Below are 19,266 nucleotides of genomic sequence, written 5' to 3' on the forward strand. Positions count from 1 at the left end.
TGTGGTTTGTAGACCATTTTCAGAGTCATAGTTCAACTGTAATGACTGAAAGGCATCTGTGTCGTATCACATCAACAGGTGAACACAATATTCACTCCAAGAACATTGTGCATAGGGTTGCAAAAAAGCATTTTTTTAAAGAAATATTTTGCCATGGCAAAGAAACGCGTCAAGCCAATCAGTGTTTGGACTTTGATTTATTAAAAAAATTTTTTACCTTTGCAAGATCACCGATTTTGAATTTATACAGTGCTTGGACATGAATTGACTCTAGGATAAAGAGACTTAAAGGCAACCTAATAAAATTAACCCTACAGTGAAAGACCTGGAATTAAGGTGTTTTCAAGAAGAGGAATTCACACCAGCTGATTCTTGCCCTACATTTGTTAAACCACCTGCAACATATCCCAGCGGTCAGAATCCCAATGCCCGAATCCTGATGGTCAGCATTTTAGCCCTCCCCCTCTCCCAATCCTAACCCTCCCTCCCCAGTGCCTGACCCTAACCTCCCCCTCCCTGCACCCTAAACCTATCCCTCCGACCTTAGTGCCTAACCCTAACCCTCCCCTTAGTGCCTAACCCCTATCCTTCCCCCCAACCCTGCTACTTACCTTTGGGATTCCGCCGGACGGGATGACGGCGCTGGGATTGTCACAAGCGTCGGGACTCTGGCACCACCGGAATCCCACGGTCGGAATGTTGATCGCATATGTATATGTGTGAACAACCACAAAATACCCTTAATTTGCGCTACAATCAATTCTAGCAGTACCTCAAAGCGGGACCCCTGTCAGCGGGAACCTAACAGATACTATAAAAATAAAACAATAAACTTGAGAGCGCTAATATACAATGAATTACAAATTATTAAAATAATGTAACAACAATATTGAAATAAAATTTAAGGACAGTCCATATCTTTAAGGAGAATACTTGTGCTTGTTCCTATTTGAAGTGATTCAAAGCAGTCCAGAACAATTAGTCGCTTGATTTTTCTTCATAAGATGTGAAGGAACTGTAATGGTGAGTGGAAATGTCCTGTAAATGTACTGTCACACCAAAAAGTCAGAGGGCAGTGACTGTTTGTGGATCATGTTCCTATGTGTTTACAAGTAAGGCCTTAATTGGATGTTTCATTTGGGGAAACACTCATTAGTTGCATACTGCTTAGGACAAAGTAAAAATTCAATAATGAATGCGCAATAACAATAAGGTGCAGCTGAGGTGCAAAAGAAAGTACACACCCAAATGGTACTCAAATAAAGACAAAACAGAAAGTGAAAAACTATTGCATCTCTATAGCGCTCCCTATAGGACAAATTCACATGAAGAAAAAGCACCCTGTGTATGTAACACACAAAATGGGATATAATCACCTAAATAGACATATGAGAGTCCCCAATGGTGGAACTACTATGGTAGCTTGTCACTCCTTTGGACCTGGATACATCGATCCAATATACATGTACAGGAGAGAAAAAAATAATAATAGTGTAGTAGTCCTTTAAATGTTAAAAGGTTTAATAGTGGTTACACTTACAAACATAGAAGAAATAAAAGCATGTCATTGTATCTCCCAAGGCATATAGCAGGTCCGTGAGTCTTGAAAGCCAGATGGGTAAACAGATTAGGTCTCCGGATACCCAGTCTGGATAGGCAAAAAGACAACCACGATCCTCCAATTCCTTGGGACAGCAGAAAAAAACGATCTCCAGGAGGGCTGCTTAACGCGTTTCCGACCTAATGGTCCTTCATCAGAAGCATAGCCCTTGGGTGTGAAACAAACCTAATATATACCTACACTAATACAACACACCTGCTAACTAAAACAGCCGCTAATCGGTAAGTCCCGCTCTCTGCGCATGCGCACAGCTGATGCTGGTCACGTGAACTGTCACGTTCCACCTGCGTCACGCTGCCGCTGCGTTCCAAAAGTCCGGAAGTCCATCCATGACGCGGAAGTTCATCTCCCCCCACGTGTTATCAAACATCACGTTGCCGCTGCGTTCCAAAATACAGAAACTCCTTTTATTCCATAGCGCGGATCCAAAGGGTTGATGTATCCGTGTTCCACGGTGGGTTTCCATGGAAACAAACGGGGAAAAAAACTATGTCCTTATTCCACAACAGATCTCCATGGGAACCAAACGCAAACATAATATTATCTTCTTGGCAATGTATTGCGTTAGATGTTAAAGATCCTCAAATCCAATTATGTGGCACATACAACAAAATAAATAAAAATAAAAGATTAAAAGATAAAATCCATATAATATAAAATTCTACATATATGTGAAAGTGCTTATCATGCAGGAAAGTGTCTAATGTGCATAAAGTACAGAAAAAATTAAACCATTAAACCAGAAAACATTTTATCTCAAAGTCTCCATTTAGGCCCTTAGGTGTAAGGGTGCCTAATTTATGGATCCACTTCATTTCACTTTGAGACAAACGCCTCTCTATATCTCTCGTTCTCCACCTAGGTAAAATTTGTTGAATACCTACAAAATTTATTAAACCACATTCCTTGGAATCATGGAATTTTTTAAAATGGGCAGAGACTGAGTATGTTTCTAGGCCTTTACGTATATTATACACGTGTTCAGCCAGTCTTGTTTTTAAACACCTACTTGTTTTCCCCACATACAGGAGACCGCATGCACACTCCAGTACATAAATAAAATTTTTCGAGTGGCATGTGATGAAATCCCTAATGGGGAAAATACCTTTCTTTGTTTTTAATTCTATAATTTTACGATTTTCTGATTTTACACTCTTACACATTAAGCAACTTCCACAACGGTGAAACCCTTTAGTTCTCACACTATTAATTGTATCCTCATCAATGCTACTTTTGACAAGTTTATCTCTGAGTGCAGGTGCTTTTCTGTAAATAAAAACTGGCTTTATTGGTAATACGTCACCAATGATTGTATCCTGTTTAAGAAGATTCCAGTGATTATTAAAAATCTTTTCTATCTCTTTAAAAGCCACATTATAACGACTAATGAATGCCCATTGGAACTTATCATCCCTACTAGGTTTTCCCCCTTTGGGTTTGAGGAGGTCCTGTCTATTTATTAGATTTATTTTTTCTTGAGCTTTCTTTATCACTCCATTTGAATATCCCTTTGATAAAAACCGCTGTGATAGGTCTTCCATTTGACGTTCGCAGACCTCCTTTTCAGTACAATTTCTTTTAATGCGTGCATACTGACCAAAAGGAATATTATCAAGCCAATTGGAGTGATGTTGACTAGACCTATCCATAAAAGCATTAGAATCTGTCGGTTTTCTAAATGTCATTGTGTTCAAATGATCATCTATAATATAGATAGATAAATCTAAAAACGAGATCTCCTCATGACTACAAGAAAATGTCAAATTGATAGAAAAAGAATTAATATTTAAAACATTACAAAAATTTAAAAGGGCCTCTTCCTCTCCTCGCCAAATAAAAAAGACATCGTCAATAAACCGTTTCCAGGACACCAGGTTCGCCACCCTAGTCCCATTGGGCCATATTGTCAAATCTTCCCAATAGGCCATAAACATATTTGCGTAACTTGGGGCGAACCTGGTGCCCATCGCTGTACCAACCATTTGTAAATAAAAAATACCATCAAAATAAAAATAATTATTTGATAGTATAAAATCAATACTTTCTAAGATAAAAGTTTTTAAAACCTCATTATAGTTACTGGAATCTAAAAAATAGGAGACTGCTGCCATTCCTTTATCTTTCTCAATAATTGTATACAGCGTACTAACATCGGCACTACAAAGGAAATCTCCTTTTTGCCAAATGTATTCCGAAATCTTATTAAGTACATCACTGGTATCTTTAAGATATGCTTTTGTGGTCTGAACCAGTGGTTGAAGATAAAAATCTACTAGTGCAGATAAATTACTAGTAAGACTGTTACAACCCGAAATTATCGGGCGTCCTGGGGGATCTACAGGGTTCTTATGAACCTTTGGCAGTATATAAATAGTCGGAATAGAAGGATTCTTGATATTTAGAAAATTAAATTCATCTTGTGTTATAGCACCCTTCTCTAATGCTTTTGTTGTCAGATCTAACAACTGTTTACTAATCTTATTCGTAGGATCTGATCTAAGTTTCTTATATGTAATACCTTCATTTAATTGTCTGTATATTTCTTCCATATATTTTTCTTTTTTCAAAATTACAACCCCACCACCCTTATCCGCTGGTTTTATAATCACATTCTTGTCCTCCTTCAAGGATCTAACAGCTTGAAACTCATTCTTACTCAGATTTAATTTCCTTCTCTTGTATCATTACATATCATTTTATCAATTTCATCACATACCACTTTATTAAAACCATCAATACAGCTTCCTTTACAGGAAACTGAATAAAATGTTGAGGGAGGCTTAAATTTAGATCTATTAAGAGATTCATCACTCGTAGTGACCTCTTTTTCATTTTCTCTAATGAGAAAAAATCGTTTAATAGTCAATTTACGTATGTATTTTTGAACATCTAAAAATATTTCAAAAGAGTTAGGTAAATTAGAGGGGGCAAATTTTAGTCCCTTTTTTAGGACTACTTCCTCATGTTTAGTTAGGACATGATCAGTAAGGTTAAAAATCTTTCCATCATTTTGAACTCCTTCATTTAATCTGTCAATTCCCAACTGTTTCCTTTTAACTTTTTTATTATTTTTTCTCTTTCCCCCTCGTTTACCCCTATGATACGTAAATATACGTAAAGGCCTAGAAACACACTCAGTCTCTGCCCATTTTAAAAAATTCCATGATTCCAAGGAATGTGGTTTAATAAATTTTGAAAGGTATTCAACAAATTTTACCTAGGTGGAGAACGAGAGATATAGAGAGGCGTTTGTCTCAAAGTGAAATGAAGTGGATCCATAAATTAGGCACCCTTACACCTAAGGGCCTAAATGGAGACTTTGAGATAAAATGTTTTCTGGGTTAATGGTTTCATTTTTTCTGTACTTTATGCACATTAGACACTTTCCTGCATGATAAGCACTTTCACATATATGTAGAATTTTATATTATATGGATTTTATCTTTTAATCTTTTATTTTTATTTATTTTGTTGTATGTGCCGCATAATTGGATTTGAGGATCTTTAACATCTAACGCAATACATTGCCAAGAAGATAATATTATGTTTGCGTTTGGTTCCCATGGAGATCTGTTGTGGAATAAGGACAAAGTTTTTTTCCCCGTTTGTTTCCATGGAAACCCACCGTGGAACACGGATACATCAACCCTTTGGATCCGCGCTATGGAATAAAAGGAGTTTCTGTATTTTGGAACGCAGCAGCAACGTGATGTTTGATAACACGTGGGGGGAGATGAACTTCCGTGTCATGGATGGACTTCCGGACTTTTGGAACGCAGCGGCAGCGTGACGCAGGTGGAACGTGACAGTTCACGTGACCAGCATCAGCTGTGCGCATGCGCAGAGAGCGGGACTTACCGATTAGCGGCTGTTTTAGTTAGCAGGTGTGTTGTATTAGTGTAGGTATATATTAGGTTTGTTTCACACCCAAGGGCTATGCTTCTGATGAAGGACCATTAGGTCGGAAACGCGTTAAGCAGCCCTCCTGGAGATCGTTTTTTTCTGCTGTCCCAAGGAATTGGAGGATCGTGGTTGTCTTTTTGCCTATCCAGACTGGGTATCCGGAGACCTAATCTGTTTACCATCTGGCTTTCAAGACTCACGGACCTGCTATATGCCTTGGGAGATACAATGACATGCTTTTATTTCTTCTATGTTTGTAAGTGTAACCACTATTAAACCTTTTAACATTTAAAGGACTACTACACTATTATTTTTTTTCTCTCTCCTGTACATGTATATTGGATCGATGTATCCAGGTCCAAAGGAGTGACAAGCTACCATAGTAGTTCCACCATTGGGGACTCTCATATGTCTATTTAGGTGATTATATCCCATTTTGTGTGTTACATACACAGGGTGCTTTTTCTTTATGTGAATTTGTCCTATAGGGAGCGCTATAGAGATGCAATAGTTTTTCACTTTCTATACTGCTTAGGACACCAGGTCCTAACAGGATTATTCAGGGTTGAAAAGTTTAAAGTCTTTTTTCTTAAAGGTACAAATCTGTATTCCGATTGTACCCCTGAGGAAGTCCCATTTAAAGGGATGAAACGCGTAGGGTTATTGGTGCCATATCCATTTGTCCGTCAGGTTTCCACCTATGATCTCACACCCTTTGGGTGGTTAACATCTACCTAACAAAGACGTTGGCTATTTGACACCACTTTATTTGATGTAAGAAACTTTTTCTGAATTAATTTAATAAAAAACAAGAGATAAATTATCTTGTCAGTTATTAATACTAGGCCAATTGGCCAACTTTTTTGGGTGACTTTTTGGTGTGAGGGTATAATTACAGGACATTTCCACTCACCATAACAGTTCCTTCACATCTTATGAAGAAAAATCAAGTGACTAATTGTTCTGGACTGCTTTGATTCACTTCAAATAGGAACAAGCACAAGTATTCTCCTTAAAGATACGAACTGTCCTTAAATTTTATTTCAATATTTTTATTACATTATTTTAATAATTTGTAATTCATTGTATATTAGCACCCTCAGGTTTATTGTTATAATATATATATATATATATATATATATATATATATATATATATATATATTTATTACACATACACGCACACTGACTGTTTTTATCAGGAGATGACAGTGGTATAGAGACCAGTACTACAGTATATGCTTCTGATTTATGCCAGGTGATGTGGCTTGGTAGTAGTGGTAAAGGCTAAAGTTACAGTACACAGTATGGTACCTTCTTGAAGTGCCATATACATAGGACATTTATTAAAGCCAATGTGCATGTAAAATACAATTTACAAATGCAAAACAAAAAAACCCCTAAAAAACAGTACTACTGAATCGTCTATTAAAGCGATCGCTAAATTAATCCCTAACCTTATTATTTCTGTTTGGTATAGCATGGGTATATGTACATTGGGGACCTTATGGAAGGTAGTATAATTCTCCCGTTCTCTCTTTTACAGTCTCGTTATTCTTTGCCTGTGAGAGTTACTGCATTATATGCAATTTCGCCATTGGTTTCACAAACAGTCAGGCTCAAATGGCGTAACCCGTCCACCCCCTCATGTGCTCTGGTCTCAGCTACACAAAGGTCGGCCTAGAGAGGTGGCTTTTCATTTTGGTATAAAGTCCTACTTGGGCTATGTTCTTCTGATAGACCTGCAGCTCAGTTAACATGGTAGTCGGTGAAATGGATGGCTTGGCATGAATATGTAATGGACAGAGAGGGTGCTGCTCTCCCGACCAAATCATCCTGGTCGGATCCCCTTCAATTTAGTTTAAATTAATTTCCCACCTCTAGTTATCGTTTTACTTAGATATGTTTTACTATGTCTCTGTGATTATCCATTGTTTATATTATATTGATCTTCAGTTTCACATTATGTACTTTGATAACTATGTGCTTTGTATCCTCTCCCAATTCCCTTTTTGTCTGTACCCTACACAAATTTTCTCTAAAATATTATTGATTTGAATAAAAAAAAAAAAAACAGTATTAATTAAGTTCAATGAATACAAAAATCCATTTCCTTCACGGTAAGAAAAACATAATGTGTATTTTATTTTGAGCACTTAACTGCAAATTTCTAATAAATACTGCAATTAGATCACAGCAGCCACGCTAATAATAGTAATAGAATCAATAGGAGGGTTCAAAATGTACAAGATGCCAATCACAAGCGCATATTTTGCACCAGAGGTTGAGCACATGTACTTACTGTACTCAACCAACACTTGCACCCTCCGCCCACCACTGTCTGTTGCTTGGCCTTCATCAGACAGCCATGGACATGGATATATCTAATGCAGGTATCCTCATTCCTAGTCTGCCTATTATAAAATTATTTCTTATACAGCAGCGATTCTCAACTCCGGTCATCAAGTATCCCAAACAGGTCATATTTTCAGTATTTCTCTCTGTGGAAAAATATGGGATAATTATTGACCCACCAAAATACATGAACTCAACTGTGCACTATTAAGGAAATCCAGAAAACATGACCTGTTGTGGGTACTTGCGGCCTGGAGTGATGTATCACTGTAATACAGGAGAAAAGTTATGCACTTGACGTTAAAAACACAGCAATGGCACAAACTTACTTTATCTCATCCTGCATGAAGCGTTTCATTTATGAAACTTTATTAAAGAATTGAACAAAATAAATAAAGGAAAAACAGTGATAACTTTTAGAGATACAGGGGTCTATTTACTAAGCAGTGTTAGGAGACAGAGTGAAAAGTGATAAGTCTGTGATAAGGTGCCAGCCAATCAGCTTCCAACTGTCATTTTTCAAACACAGCCTGTGAGATGGCAGTTGGGAGCTGATTGGCTGGCCCCTTATCACAGATTTATCACTTTTCACCCTGTCTCATAACACTGCTAGTAAATAGACCCCACAGTGTGTAAAATTTAAAGTAACAGAAACAAAATCAGGACTTGTATTATCTATAAACATACATACATAAAATATGTACTAAGATCAGTAGCATAAAATTAAGGGGGGTGGTTGGCAAGTAAAAGTAGGAGAGAAAAAAAATAAATGAAGGGATTGGTGGAGGTAGAGCCGTATTACCAACAGGGTGGTCACCCAGGAGCCACACACATGGGACGGGGGTTGGAGGGGGGGCACACATAGCTACATCAACAGCGTTGGTGGCACTGTGGCATATGCAATCTAGGGTTTCTGTGTAACATAAGTGAACTGGGGGCATGACAGTGTGTCTAACACATTTCTGGTGCTGGAAGCATTTATACATATATTTCAATCGCCGGCATATCAGATTGGCAATTTTATTCCTATGGACCCCCACAAGAGTTCATCTGATCTTGGGTGATGATGTTTTATCAATTTATGAAGAAAAATACACATACTTGGTTAAAATGTAATATTTAACATAATATGAGATCCTCTGTTTAATACGGTGGAACAATCTAACAATAAATACATCATTTTTGCATGAGCACCAATGGATTAGCGACGGCAGTCGCAGAGAGGATTTATTCGCAAAGTGAGCGGTCACAGTTTAGGAAAGGTGACGAGGATGGTTAGAAACACGCAGACGTGGCGGGACCATTTCCTGGACGTGCTCTAGCTGCACAGACCCCGGCTCCTTTGGTGAGCCGATCTGTCTGAGACTGCATAGGATCACTAGGCTTACTCAGAAGTTCCATGTGTGACCGATGTTTCCGTAATTCCCAATTTTGTACATAAGCGCCGGATGTCATACACCAGAGGTAGGCGTCTCAGTGCACAATACGCTGGCTGAGACATTAGCATATTTTTGGAAATCTGCTGTATACAGAATCACAGTCGCGACGTAATTTGCGTCCATCTTCTTAATCATGCCCTATATCAAAAAGGCAGAAGCTGTGAGTTTTCAGTGCCAATATTAGGCAGAAGATGTAGGCTATGGCAAACTTCAGGAAATATTCAAGTAAACTGTAGTACATAGCATGCCTTTTGTCACTTATCGTATAGTCTGCTCTGACGGGGGAGGCTATCGGCATAAAGCAGATGAGCAAGGGATTAGCAGAAAATGCTTACACATTTGTGTCAACATGTTTTTCCATTAGTAATTACTTTCTGGAGGAGTTTTAACAAGCAAACAATAAAGCAGGTCCTCTAGAGAAGGCAGTTTGGTTTTAGGGGTGATTTAACCATTATATTATTGTTACAATCTAAAAGGATCTTTCAGACTTAACAAGAACTGAATCTTCAACTCCCAGTACTCTACAGGGTGGGAAAAGCAGAACATGACTGTTTATAACAGATCACAAAAGAGTGAGAGAAAAATGCAGCTAGAATATAATTGCATTCATAGCGGCATTCCATTGTGAAAATGGGAGACGTAAAAATAACAGCCCTTTCATCTGGCCTGCAGATGTCATGTCTCAGTATTTCCAGACTTTACAGCCCTGAAAGAGACTCTCTCAGCATTCTGTTGTTTACATGACCCTCTCCATGAGAAAAGTAGCATTGCTTTCATTCCACTTTCAAGTCAAAGAAAAAAAATCCTAAGTAATTTAAACCTTCATTGCACATGACATACACTTCCTATAAAGCTGGGTACACATTAGACTATGTGTACCCAGCAAGATCTCATGAGCAACGGGACCCGGCAGTACATACACAGTTACCGATGCCAGGAGCGATGGAGTGACGGCAGGGGGGGAGGGGGGGTAGCGGGGTCCAGGCTGCATTCGGCAGCATGGCTTTGCTAGCGACATCCTCAGATCTTACTGCATGTACAAAAGATCTGAGGATGCGATGGATGACCCGAGGGAGCGCGCGTCGGCATCCAGCGTACACACTGGACGATATGAACGATTTGCCGTTCCGCTGCATCGAAATCTGCCAAATCGCTCAAGATATTGTCTAGTGTGTAGGGGCCTTAAGACTCTGCCAGTTATCATACAATACCGCAATTATTACAATATATTCTTAAAAAAAATATATACAATATACCAACAAAATATTACAGAACCTGTGTAATATGATCAGGGAGAACATGAGGTAGGTATTTGGGGGCTCTGTGCAGGGGCGTTTCTAGAGAGGAGGGGGCCCATGTGCAGTCTCCAACACGGGCCCCCCTCCTCTCTGTCCGGTGGCCGGCAGCGCACTGAGCTGTGCGCGGCCAGCGCCGGAGTTATAGACTCTGGGCACTAGAGAGCACCTAGAGTTTATAGAGTATGTGCTGGTCATCGGGAAAATGGCAGCGGCGGCCATTTTCCCTGTACTGTGCATGCGCAAACTATGGGAAAATGGCCGCAGTGGCCATTTTCCAGTCGTTTTTACAGAGCCGGACCCATGCTTCGATGTGGGACTCTGGAGAGGTCATTAATACTATGGGTGTGTGGCCCCCTGGACCTAGGGGCCCGTGTGCCCTGCACACCCTGCACCCATTATAGATACGCCCCTGGCTCTGTGCAGACCCACAACTGACATTGTACAGTAGGGGTGGAGCCACAATGACACAGTCATGGCATCACAGACTCCAGGATTCTCCCAAAGTGTATATCTAAAAAGTTGGCAAGTACATATGATAATAGTGTGCTCTTCTATATTTTAGATCAAAAGATAAGTACTATAGAGTGTACAGGTTCCGATTTATATTAACATCTTATATCTGTAAAAATAAAATCTTACTTCTAATCAGGTCCTCTATGGCCAGAATTCAGCTAGTATTAGAACTGTAGTATTAACGTTTGCTAGGCAACGAACCAGTTAATTACCCTGCAGATGACTAAGAAAAATGTGGTGTGTACTAAACACTTGGCCTGCCAATGGCCCTCCAGGATGCGGATTGCATAACTCTACTTTATAACATAAATGATACTTCCCTTTCAATAGAATACTTATGATTTCCTGTAAAATACTCACTGCCAGTTAATACACAGTAATGTTTCTTCAATATCTATCACAGAGACCCCTGTTCCTCCAACGCAGATGCAATTGGGATTGTGGATTCAGGAGTTTGTCATAAAATTTGGGCAAACAAATGCCTTTTTGTACACTTTATTTGGGAGTGCCCCATATCCATACTTGGAGACAGGTCCAGCTGTACATTCACTGACATTCTTAACTATGGCCCCGAGGCCGGCCCATTCCTTAGGCAGCTGCCTAAGGGCGCTGGGACCTCAGGGGGCTGGAAAAAGAAAAAAGTAGAAGTATAACCACATACTGTATAAAAAATATCCTCGTTTTTGCCACATTTAGTAACCGCACTTTATCAAGAGAAAAATCTTTAAATACTGTACCTAAAGCATGGTGGGTAATGCAAATATAAAATATTTAAGAAGATAAAAAGGTGTACTAAGAAAAGATCTCCACGGAAAGGGTTTGGATAATCTTTAACTAGAGAATTAAACTTACGCTTCAGCAAACCTTTGATCTGTTACATTTCAAAAAGAGATACATTTAATATTATATTATTTATCATGGAGTATACTCTCAATACACTGCTATTACCCTTCATCATTCCACATTTAGCAGGATAGTCCTGATTTCTGTCTGGACAAAGGGTAGATCAGTTATAGGGCATGACCTCATATAAAATAAAATTTGGCTGGGTATGTCAAGGGAGTGGCTTGGCAAATCAAGGGCATGGCCAATTCACCCCAATTTCTATAACTTGAATGTTCTCAGATCGCTTGTTCCTAGTCATCAAGGGTGAGAATCTATAACTACGGTAATTAAATTAATTTACCTCTTTCAAATGTACTGAAACTTCCTACTTAGGTTGTTATTACTTGCCAAAGTGGCCCATTGTACAGACAGTGTAAATTAAATACATTATATAGCCAGCATACAGGTTTCATTTCTTCTGTCAAAACAATTATTACTTACAAGTATGTTTACAGTGTAAGGTTACGGTATGACGTTGTCCAAAATGGTCTCTTGATTGAAGATCAATTTAATCAGGGGTTAACATAAAGCATATAAAAGAGGTTCCAGACATATTTACAGGCTTGGATTGGAAAATAATAAAATAATAATTATAGCAATTTTGAAATAGTGCGATTATCCCTTAATTCATACAAAATGTAGTAAAACCAGACCTGAAAGATGCCTGTATGTACATACAAATATTGTACTGTAAGGAACATTCCAGTCATTGTGCTTGTTAAAAGGTCTTTTTATATGTGATTTTACAGTAGTAGTAATAATAATAATAATAATAATAATAATTATTATTATTATTGAATTTACATTTTTCTTTTAGGAGCAGTCAGAGCCTGATTAAGCGGGGGCTAGTTCCTCCGGGGGCCCCTCTCTCAGGGGGCACCCCTGGCCGGAGCTGCTCTGACCTAGTACTTGCAGTGCTAGTCACAGTGGTGCCCCACCAATTCAGCATTTTTTTTTTTTGAGACGATGGAGACACCTTTGTCTCCTTTTCGCACTGGCTTGGGACTGCGGTGCTTGATCAGGGCTGCCGTGCATGCATGGTAGTTCCTCAGATAGAGAGCTCGGGGTGAGATGTATTCTAGCAGCACTTATCGTGCCGCTACAGCTATTCCTGCTTCTCTCTTTACTGAGGCAAATATATGAACAAATATATAAACATTTCGTCTGCCCAAGTGGGGGAGTGAAAACTCCCCTCTCCGGCGATCCCTGACAGAGCACACAGCACATCAGCCTAGTGCTGATGCGCCACGGCTCACCTCCACTGGGCATATGCGAGATGTCCCATGCACAGCCCGAAGCACAGCAGCAGCCGCCGCAGCCAGGGCCAGTGCAGACCCTGCTGTGGTGGGGCAATGACAGCTGCAGAAATCAATAGCTGCAGCTGTCTGAATGGTCAGTGCCACTCATCATTCATACACTGGATGGCACATTGGCACGCTATCTTATAGATCGCAATGCCAATAATGATGGGGGTGCATAGCGCCACTGTCACTAAATCCCAATGTCACACCTTCATACATCTCCCCTTCTGTTTGGTAGAACTCTGACTGTATACAGCTGAGTCGTCCTGAAGCCGGGGGGCCGGATGTAACTTTTCCACTTCAGTCAGCTCACAATCACAGCCGGCATGCGAGCACTGCTGATACCAGTTCCTCTGTGTCTACCCGGCAGGTTTGAAGAGAGACTTACTCGCACGCAGCAGCCACTGCAAGTTAGCAGCCAGTGTTGGTGGGAGGCGGTACACAATGCTATTTGACTTTAGGTGGTGAGTAATGTGGGTGGGATGTAGTTATAACCGCCTCACGGGATGCCGCCAGGTTAAAATCCCGGCGCCCGTATCCCGAACAGCGGCCAGAACACCGGTGCCAGGATCCAGTCATCAGCTCAGATGCCGACGCCGGCATCCCGAACCTAAGTACAGCGGGCCAGGTTAGCTTGTAGCCGCATGGTGGGGGGGGGTGGAGGTTAGGTTTAGGCACCACAGGGGGGATAGGTTTAGGTTATGGGAAGGGGAAGTTTAGGGTTAGGCTGCGGATAGGGGGGCTTAGGTTTAGGCACCACCGGGGGGGAGGGGGTTAGGGTTAGGCAGTAAGGGGGGGGTGGTTAGGTTTAGGCACTAACAACAGACTTTGTGGGTGGCACAGTCGTCTGGAACGGCATCCTACTGCCAGAATCAATGCGGCAGTGCCATCCGTACCAGACAGGAACTCTACCCTGTTTGCTGACAGAAGAGTCTTGAAAACGCCGTGCACTGCTTTTTGAGTTCCAGGTGCCGGTGATGCTCCGGCTCTTATGTGTGATGTTATGATGTCATGCTCAAAGGGGCGGGTCTGGCACCGGGCAGCCGGAGTGCTAATTACGGCGCTGCCAAGGTGTGGTGATTCGTGTGGTGAGCAAAGGTTAGCCCGTTTGGTCCAACCCCACAGAAGGGCAACTGTAGCACAAATTGCTGAAAAGGTTAATGCTGGCTATGATAGAAAGGTGTCAGAACACAGTGTGCATCACAGCTTGCTGCGTATGGGGGCAGCATAGCCACAGACCGACCAGTGTGCCCATGCTGACCCTTGTCCACCTCCAAAAGCGCCTACAATGGGCGCTTGAGTAACAAAACTGGACCATGGAGAAATGGAAGAATGTGGCCTGGTCTAATGATTAACATTTTCTTTAAATCGTGTGGATGGCTGGGTGCGTGTGCATTGTTTGCCTGAGGAACAGTTGGCACCAGAATACACTATGGGAAGAAGGAAAGATGGCCAATATTCTGCTGGGAAACCTTGGGTCCTGGCAATCTTTGCCACACTGCAAAAATTGTTCAGGTATCGTTTGAGGAACTTGAAAAAGTTCAAGGTGTTGACTTGCCTTTCAAATTCCCCAGATCTAAATTCGATTGAGCATCTGTGAGATGTGCTGGAAAATGAAGTCCGAACCTTAGGGACCCCACCTTACAACTTACAGGACTTCTGCTAACGTCTTGGTACCAGATACCACAGGACACCTACAAAAGGTCTTGTGGAGTCCATGCCTCACTGGGAGAAGCTTGTGGTGGCGCGATGGGGACCTACACAATATTAGGCAGGTGGTTTTAATACTATGGCTAATGGGTTTATACATATTGTAACAGGATTAGGGGGACAGGTACCATTTCCTGGGGTAGATAGTAGTGACCAGCAGCCGAGAGATCAACCAAGTCTAAGGTTTATGGGACAAATTACCTCAAATAGTTTTATTAAGCTGAGAAATAAACTAAAACTTCAAAACAAACACATTGCCTGTCCGGCACAAACTATAAATAACTCTTTCCCTAACGTCAACTACAAAAGAATTGGAAGTTTCCGCAAGTATAGCTCACTTGTACCAAGTAGCAGGTTTGTTTTCTCACAGAGACTCTGCAGTCCCTTTTCCAAGCAGGGAGAGACTGCATGTCCAGCCTGACAACTTTTTCACATACTCACATAACTGCAAGTATTAATCGGCCTACTCTTAGGCTAGGGGCCCTAAAGACCTAAAATGTGCCTATGGATGGAGCCCGCTCTCACTCTCTATCCATAGCCCCAGGAACCCAAATTATCTTTTACCAAAGACCGAAAGCCCTTAGCAAACAGTTTAAACAACTGCAAATGTGTTCCTGGGGTTTTTAAAACATGCAGATCAGAAAACCTGCCTTCAAATACTATTCCAGTGTACGACTAACCACAGAATGGAGAAGCATTTTTCTGTGTGATATTCCACAAAGCTTCCAAGATTCCCCAAATGTGTACAACAATCCTCCAAAATCACAAAGATCCCATTAGCAAGCAGCTCACAATTCTAGAGACTTCTGTCCCGGCACTATAGTCCAAATATGTTCTCCCAGATGTTGGTTGTCAATGCAGCTGATAATCATCATTTGTACATATGCAAAGCCCAGGTTACAATTGAAGAGCCCTAAGGCAATGACAGTATGCATTAAACAGCAGGGGTGAGTTTCTCCTAAATAGCAGGGGTCCTGGTAACAGGACACATTTAGATTTGTTAGGGAGGGAGATTGTGGAGTCCTTGTTTAAAAAAAAATTCACAATAGTCCTACAGAACATAGCTGCTGGCTCACTGTGAGTTGCTACCTCGGTCAATCTCCTGCCCTTGGCTCATGTCTTGCTTAAATCCTACTTCCGTAATCCATTCCACTATCTGTGCTCAGCTGCTTAGCCAAGAGAAAGAAAAAAATAATACTGAGACAAGCAGGAATCCAATGTTAACAGCCCCTGGTTCTCATTCCCCCATTTATGCAGCTGTAACTTGAACGTTTGGCTATGATTTGGTGGAAAGCTCAATTTCAATTATTTTGCTCAGACACTAGAGTAAGTCACATATACATTTATAAAGCCCATTCTTACATATAGGAATTTTTCTTAGTAAATATACAGATTGTATTGCAATCCTCACACTTCGATTATAAAGTATAGTTACCGGTTCATCTTCACTGTCTGTCCCTCCTAAGCTTAAAGAGCTGCGTCTCTGTGTACTGCTGGGAGACTGACAAGTAGAAAAGAGAACAGAGGTTATCAATACATTTCATGAAAAAAGCTCTCCATGTAAGACGATTCAGCTGGGTCAGCAAAATCAACATAACATAGTGCCTGATTCAGAGACCGACGCTAATGCGATCGCAGCTGCGTTTTCTTACGTAACTGCGAAAATATGCTAGTGCAGAGGTTCAGAAACTTTTTAGAATCACAGCACCCTATAGCATTCAGCATTGTTTTCATGGCATCCCTAAGCCAAAATGTGTTATTGAAAAAGTCAGAAAAAAATAATTAAAAGTAAATTGTGATTGCCTGTCATCCTTACAGGGGCGTATCTATAATGGGTGCAGGGTGTGCGGGCAACACAGGCCCCTGGGTCAAGGGGGGCCCCGCACCGCACCGCACACCCTGCACCCATAATATTACTTACCTCTCCGGAGTCCCACGTCGGCGCGAGGGTCCGGCGCTGTAAAACGACTGGAAAATGGCTGCGGTGGCCATTTTCCCATCGTTTGCGCATGCGCAGTACAGGGAAAATACAGGGAAAATGGCCGCCGCGGCCATTTTCCCGGTGACCTGTGCACACACTATAGACTCTGGGCACACTCTAGAGCCGAGAGTCTATAACTCCGGTGCTGGCCACGTACAGCTCAGTGCGCTGCCAGGTGGAGAGAAGGGGGCCCGTATCGGAGACTGCACACGGGCCCCCTCCTCTCTAGAAATGCCCCTGCATCCTTAGGTTCAATTTTGTGGTAGTGGACAGGTTTATGCTTCTATTTGTCCACATATTTACATTACATTGACTTTAAAATAGTTTGATTTGATGTTAGACCACCAACCTGAGGCACCCCTGCAAGTGTCCCGAGCAGTGGAGGCTCCAGCACAGTTCAAAATTCAAATAGGGGAGTGAGCCCCTGTCAGCAGTGTTTGGCAGTGTTTGAAATGACAGTTGGTGTGGCTCCCCTATTTGAATTTTGAACTGCGCTGCAGCCCCACCACTGTAGCCGCCACTGGTCCCGAGGTACCCCAGGGTGCCACGGCAAACAGTTTGGGAACCACTGTGCAAAGATCACCCAAGCATAAAACCGCCCACTGCTGCCTTCTTACCGGTGTGATATTGCTGGCATTACCCTATAGAAGCCTATGGTCTTCTACTGCATCACGCTGCTATGAGGGATCCGATCGGATCCCTCCCAGCATGCTACGTGGCCGTCGCGTCACTCTGCACATGCGCAGATGGACTCCTGGGTCATAAACCTGGAAGTCCACGGCGCAGGGCAGATCGCAAAGGACAGCTCTTATCGGAAGAGCTGTCCTTTGTGCTGCTGATCGCATATGCGATCAGCAGGGAGGCGGTGACCGGCAGTAAGTGCTGCGAGATGTTAGTGCATCTCGCCCCTGAGCTGAAAGGGTGGATAGGAGATAGCTAAGATAGGAAGAGTGACAATATATTTAAACACATGTAAAGAAGATAAAATAGTTTGGGGTTAAAAGTAATTACAAAGTTATGCAGGTTTATAAAGTCTATATTAATTGTGGGACAAACACTAGATCAATAGTGTTACATTATTTCATGTACTATTAGTTGTATCTTTTATAGACTATTTGGTACTTGTGTAGTTTACAGACTCATTGCAGAGAGAACCAAAGTGTCCTAGACTCATTATTATTATCAATCATGGTAATGATTATTAATCATGGTAATGTCTAAATCCCCTTCACGGATAGTACCCTGAAGTCATGAGCCAGTGTCCAACGTCATTCCCTACCATCCAAGTGGGCATAGAGGGGTAATATAACCTTGTGGCGAGCGTTGCGAGCTACAGAGTCCAAAGGGTAGCGAGCGTAGGGAGCCCGCTAGGGGACAACTTTCTTCTTTAGGTGGGGACAACTTTCGGTACTTGTGTACGTAAAGTACACAAGTACCAATTAAAACATTCATTGGGTTCTCTCTGCAATGAGTCCATAAAGTACACAAGTAACCACTATTGTATACCATAAAATACAGAAACTCAACAGCTTTACAATATGTAATAATGTTTTATTGATAATCTTTCTCATGGACAATCATGTGCCTTATAGTTATACTATTCAGCTATAAACAAAGGCATGTCAGATAAGGCCTTAGAAACTTACCTTTCCCGATGACTGTGCAAGAATCTCATGCAATGAGTTTATCTCTGGAGGACTCCTTGGTAGCCCATCATCTTCTGAAAGTGCCCCAGAATCCTCCAGCTTCTTGGGGACAATAGCCTGTGGTGGGGAGCCTATACGAATGTTCTGCTGGAGCTGCCAAACACAACAACAATGTATGTTCAGCTCAACTACAGCGGGCTGAGCATTAAACTGTGCTGCTGAAGTGAGCCAGCTCAGCAACAAGATATTTTGTGAACAATTGGCTTCTGCATTTGATGAAAAGTAATTATTTATTTAGCAACTTCCATTATTTCTCAGTAGTATAAATGAACACGACTAAGCTTGGGAAATGCTAAAACTGCCTCATAAGCTAAGGGATTGCAGCCATTTCCTATTATATTCTACACATTTAAAAATTATATTTCTCAAGTTAGCAAAAGGCCCTAGAGTTTTTATTCCTTTGAGACATGGTTAGTCAAGCTTGTTCCATGGCCTCTCTAATATACTGACCTGCCACCTACATTTTTAAAGCAATAAAAACAGAATTACTCTATAACAAGGTACCCTTTTATCCCAGAAAACAAAGAAGTTTAGATGGGCAAGAATAAAATCCAT

The 19,266-nt window shown here is 41.3% G+C and overlaps 1 protein-coding gene across 3 annotated transcripts in view; it reads right to left on the reverse strand.

Moving 5' to 3' along the window:
- The window catches only part of KIAA1210 (KIAA1210 ortholog), a 151,303-nt gene that overhangs the window by 25,335 nt on the left and 106,702 nt on the right, over nucleotides 1-19,266 (reverse strand). For all 3 annotated transcript variants that reach the window (XM_088482807.1, XM_088482808.1, XM_088482809.1), the window contains exons 5-6: nucleotides 18,652-18,804; nucleotides 16,460-16,525 (exon numbers count right to left, since the gene is read on the reverse strand). In XM_088482807.1, the coding sequence (XP_088338933.1) occupies nucleotides 16,460-16,525; nucleotides 18,652-18,804 (219 nt within the window). The remainder of the gene's footprint in view (nucleotides 1-16,459; nucleotides 16,526-18,651; nucleotides 18,805-19,266) is intronic.

The sequence above is a fragment of the Taudactylus pleione genome, unplaced genomic scaffold, assembly GCF_031769625.1.
Source record: "Taudactylus pleione unplaced genomic scaffold, aTauple2 ptg000296l, whole genome shotgun sequence".
In the NCBI taxonomy this organism is placed as follows: Eukaryota; Metazoa; Chordata; class Amphibia; order Anura; family Myobatrachidae; genus Taudactylus; species Taudactylus pleione.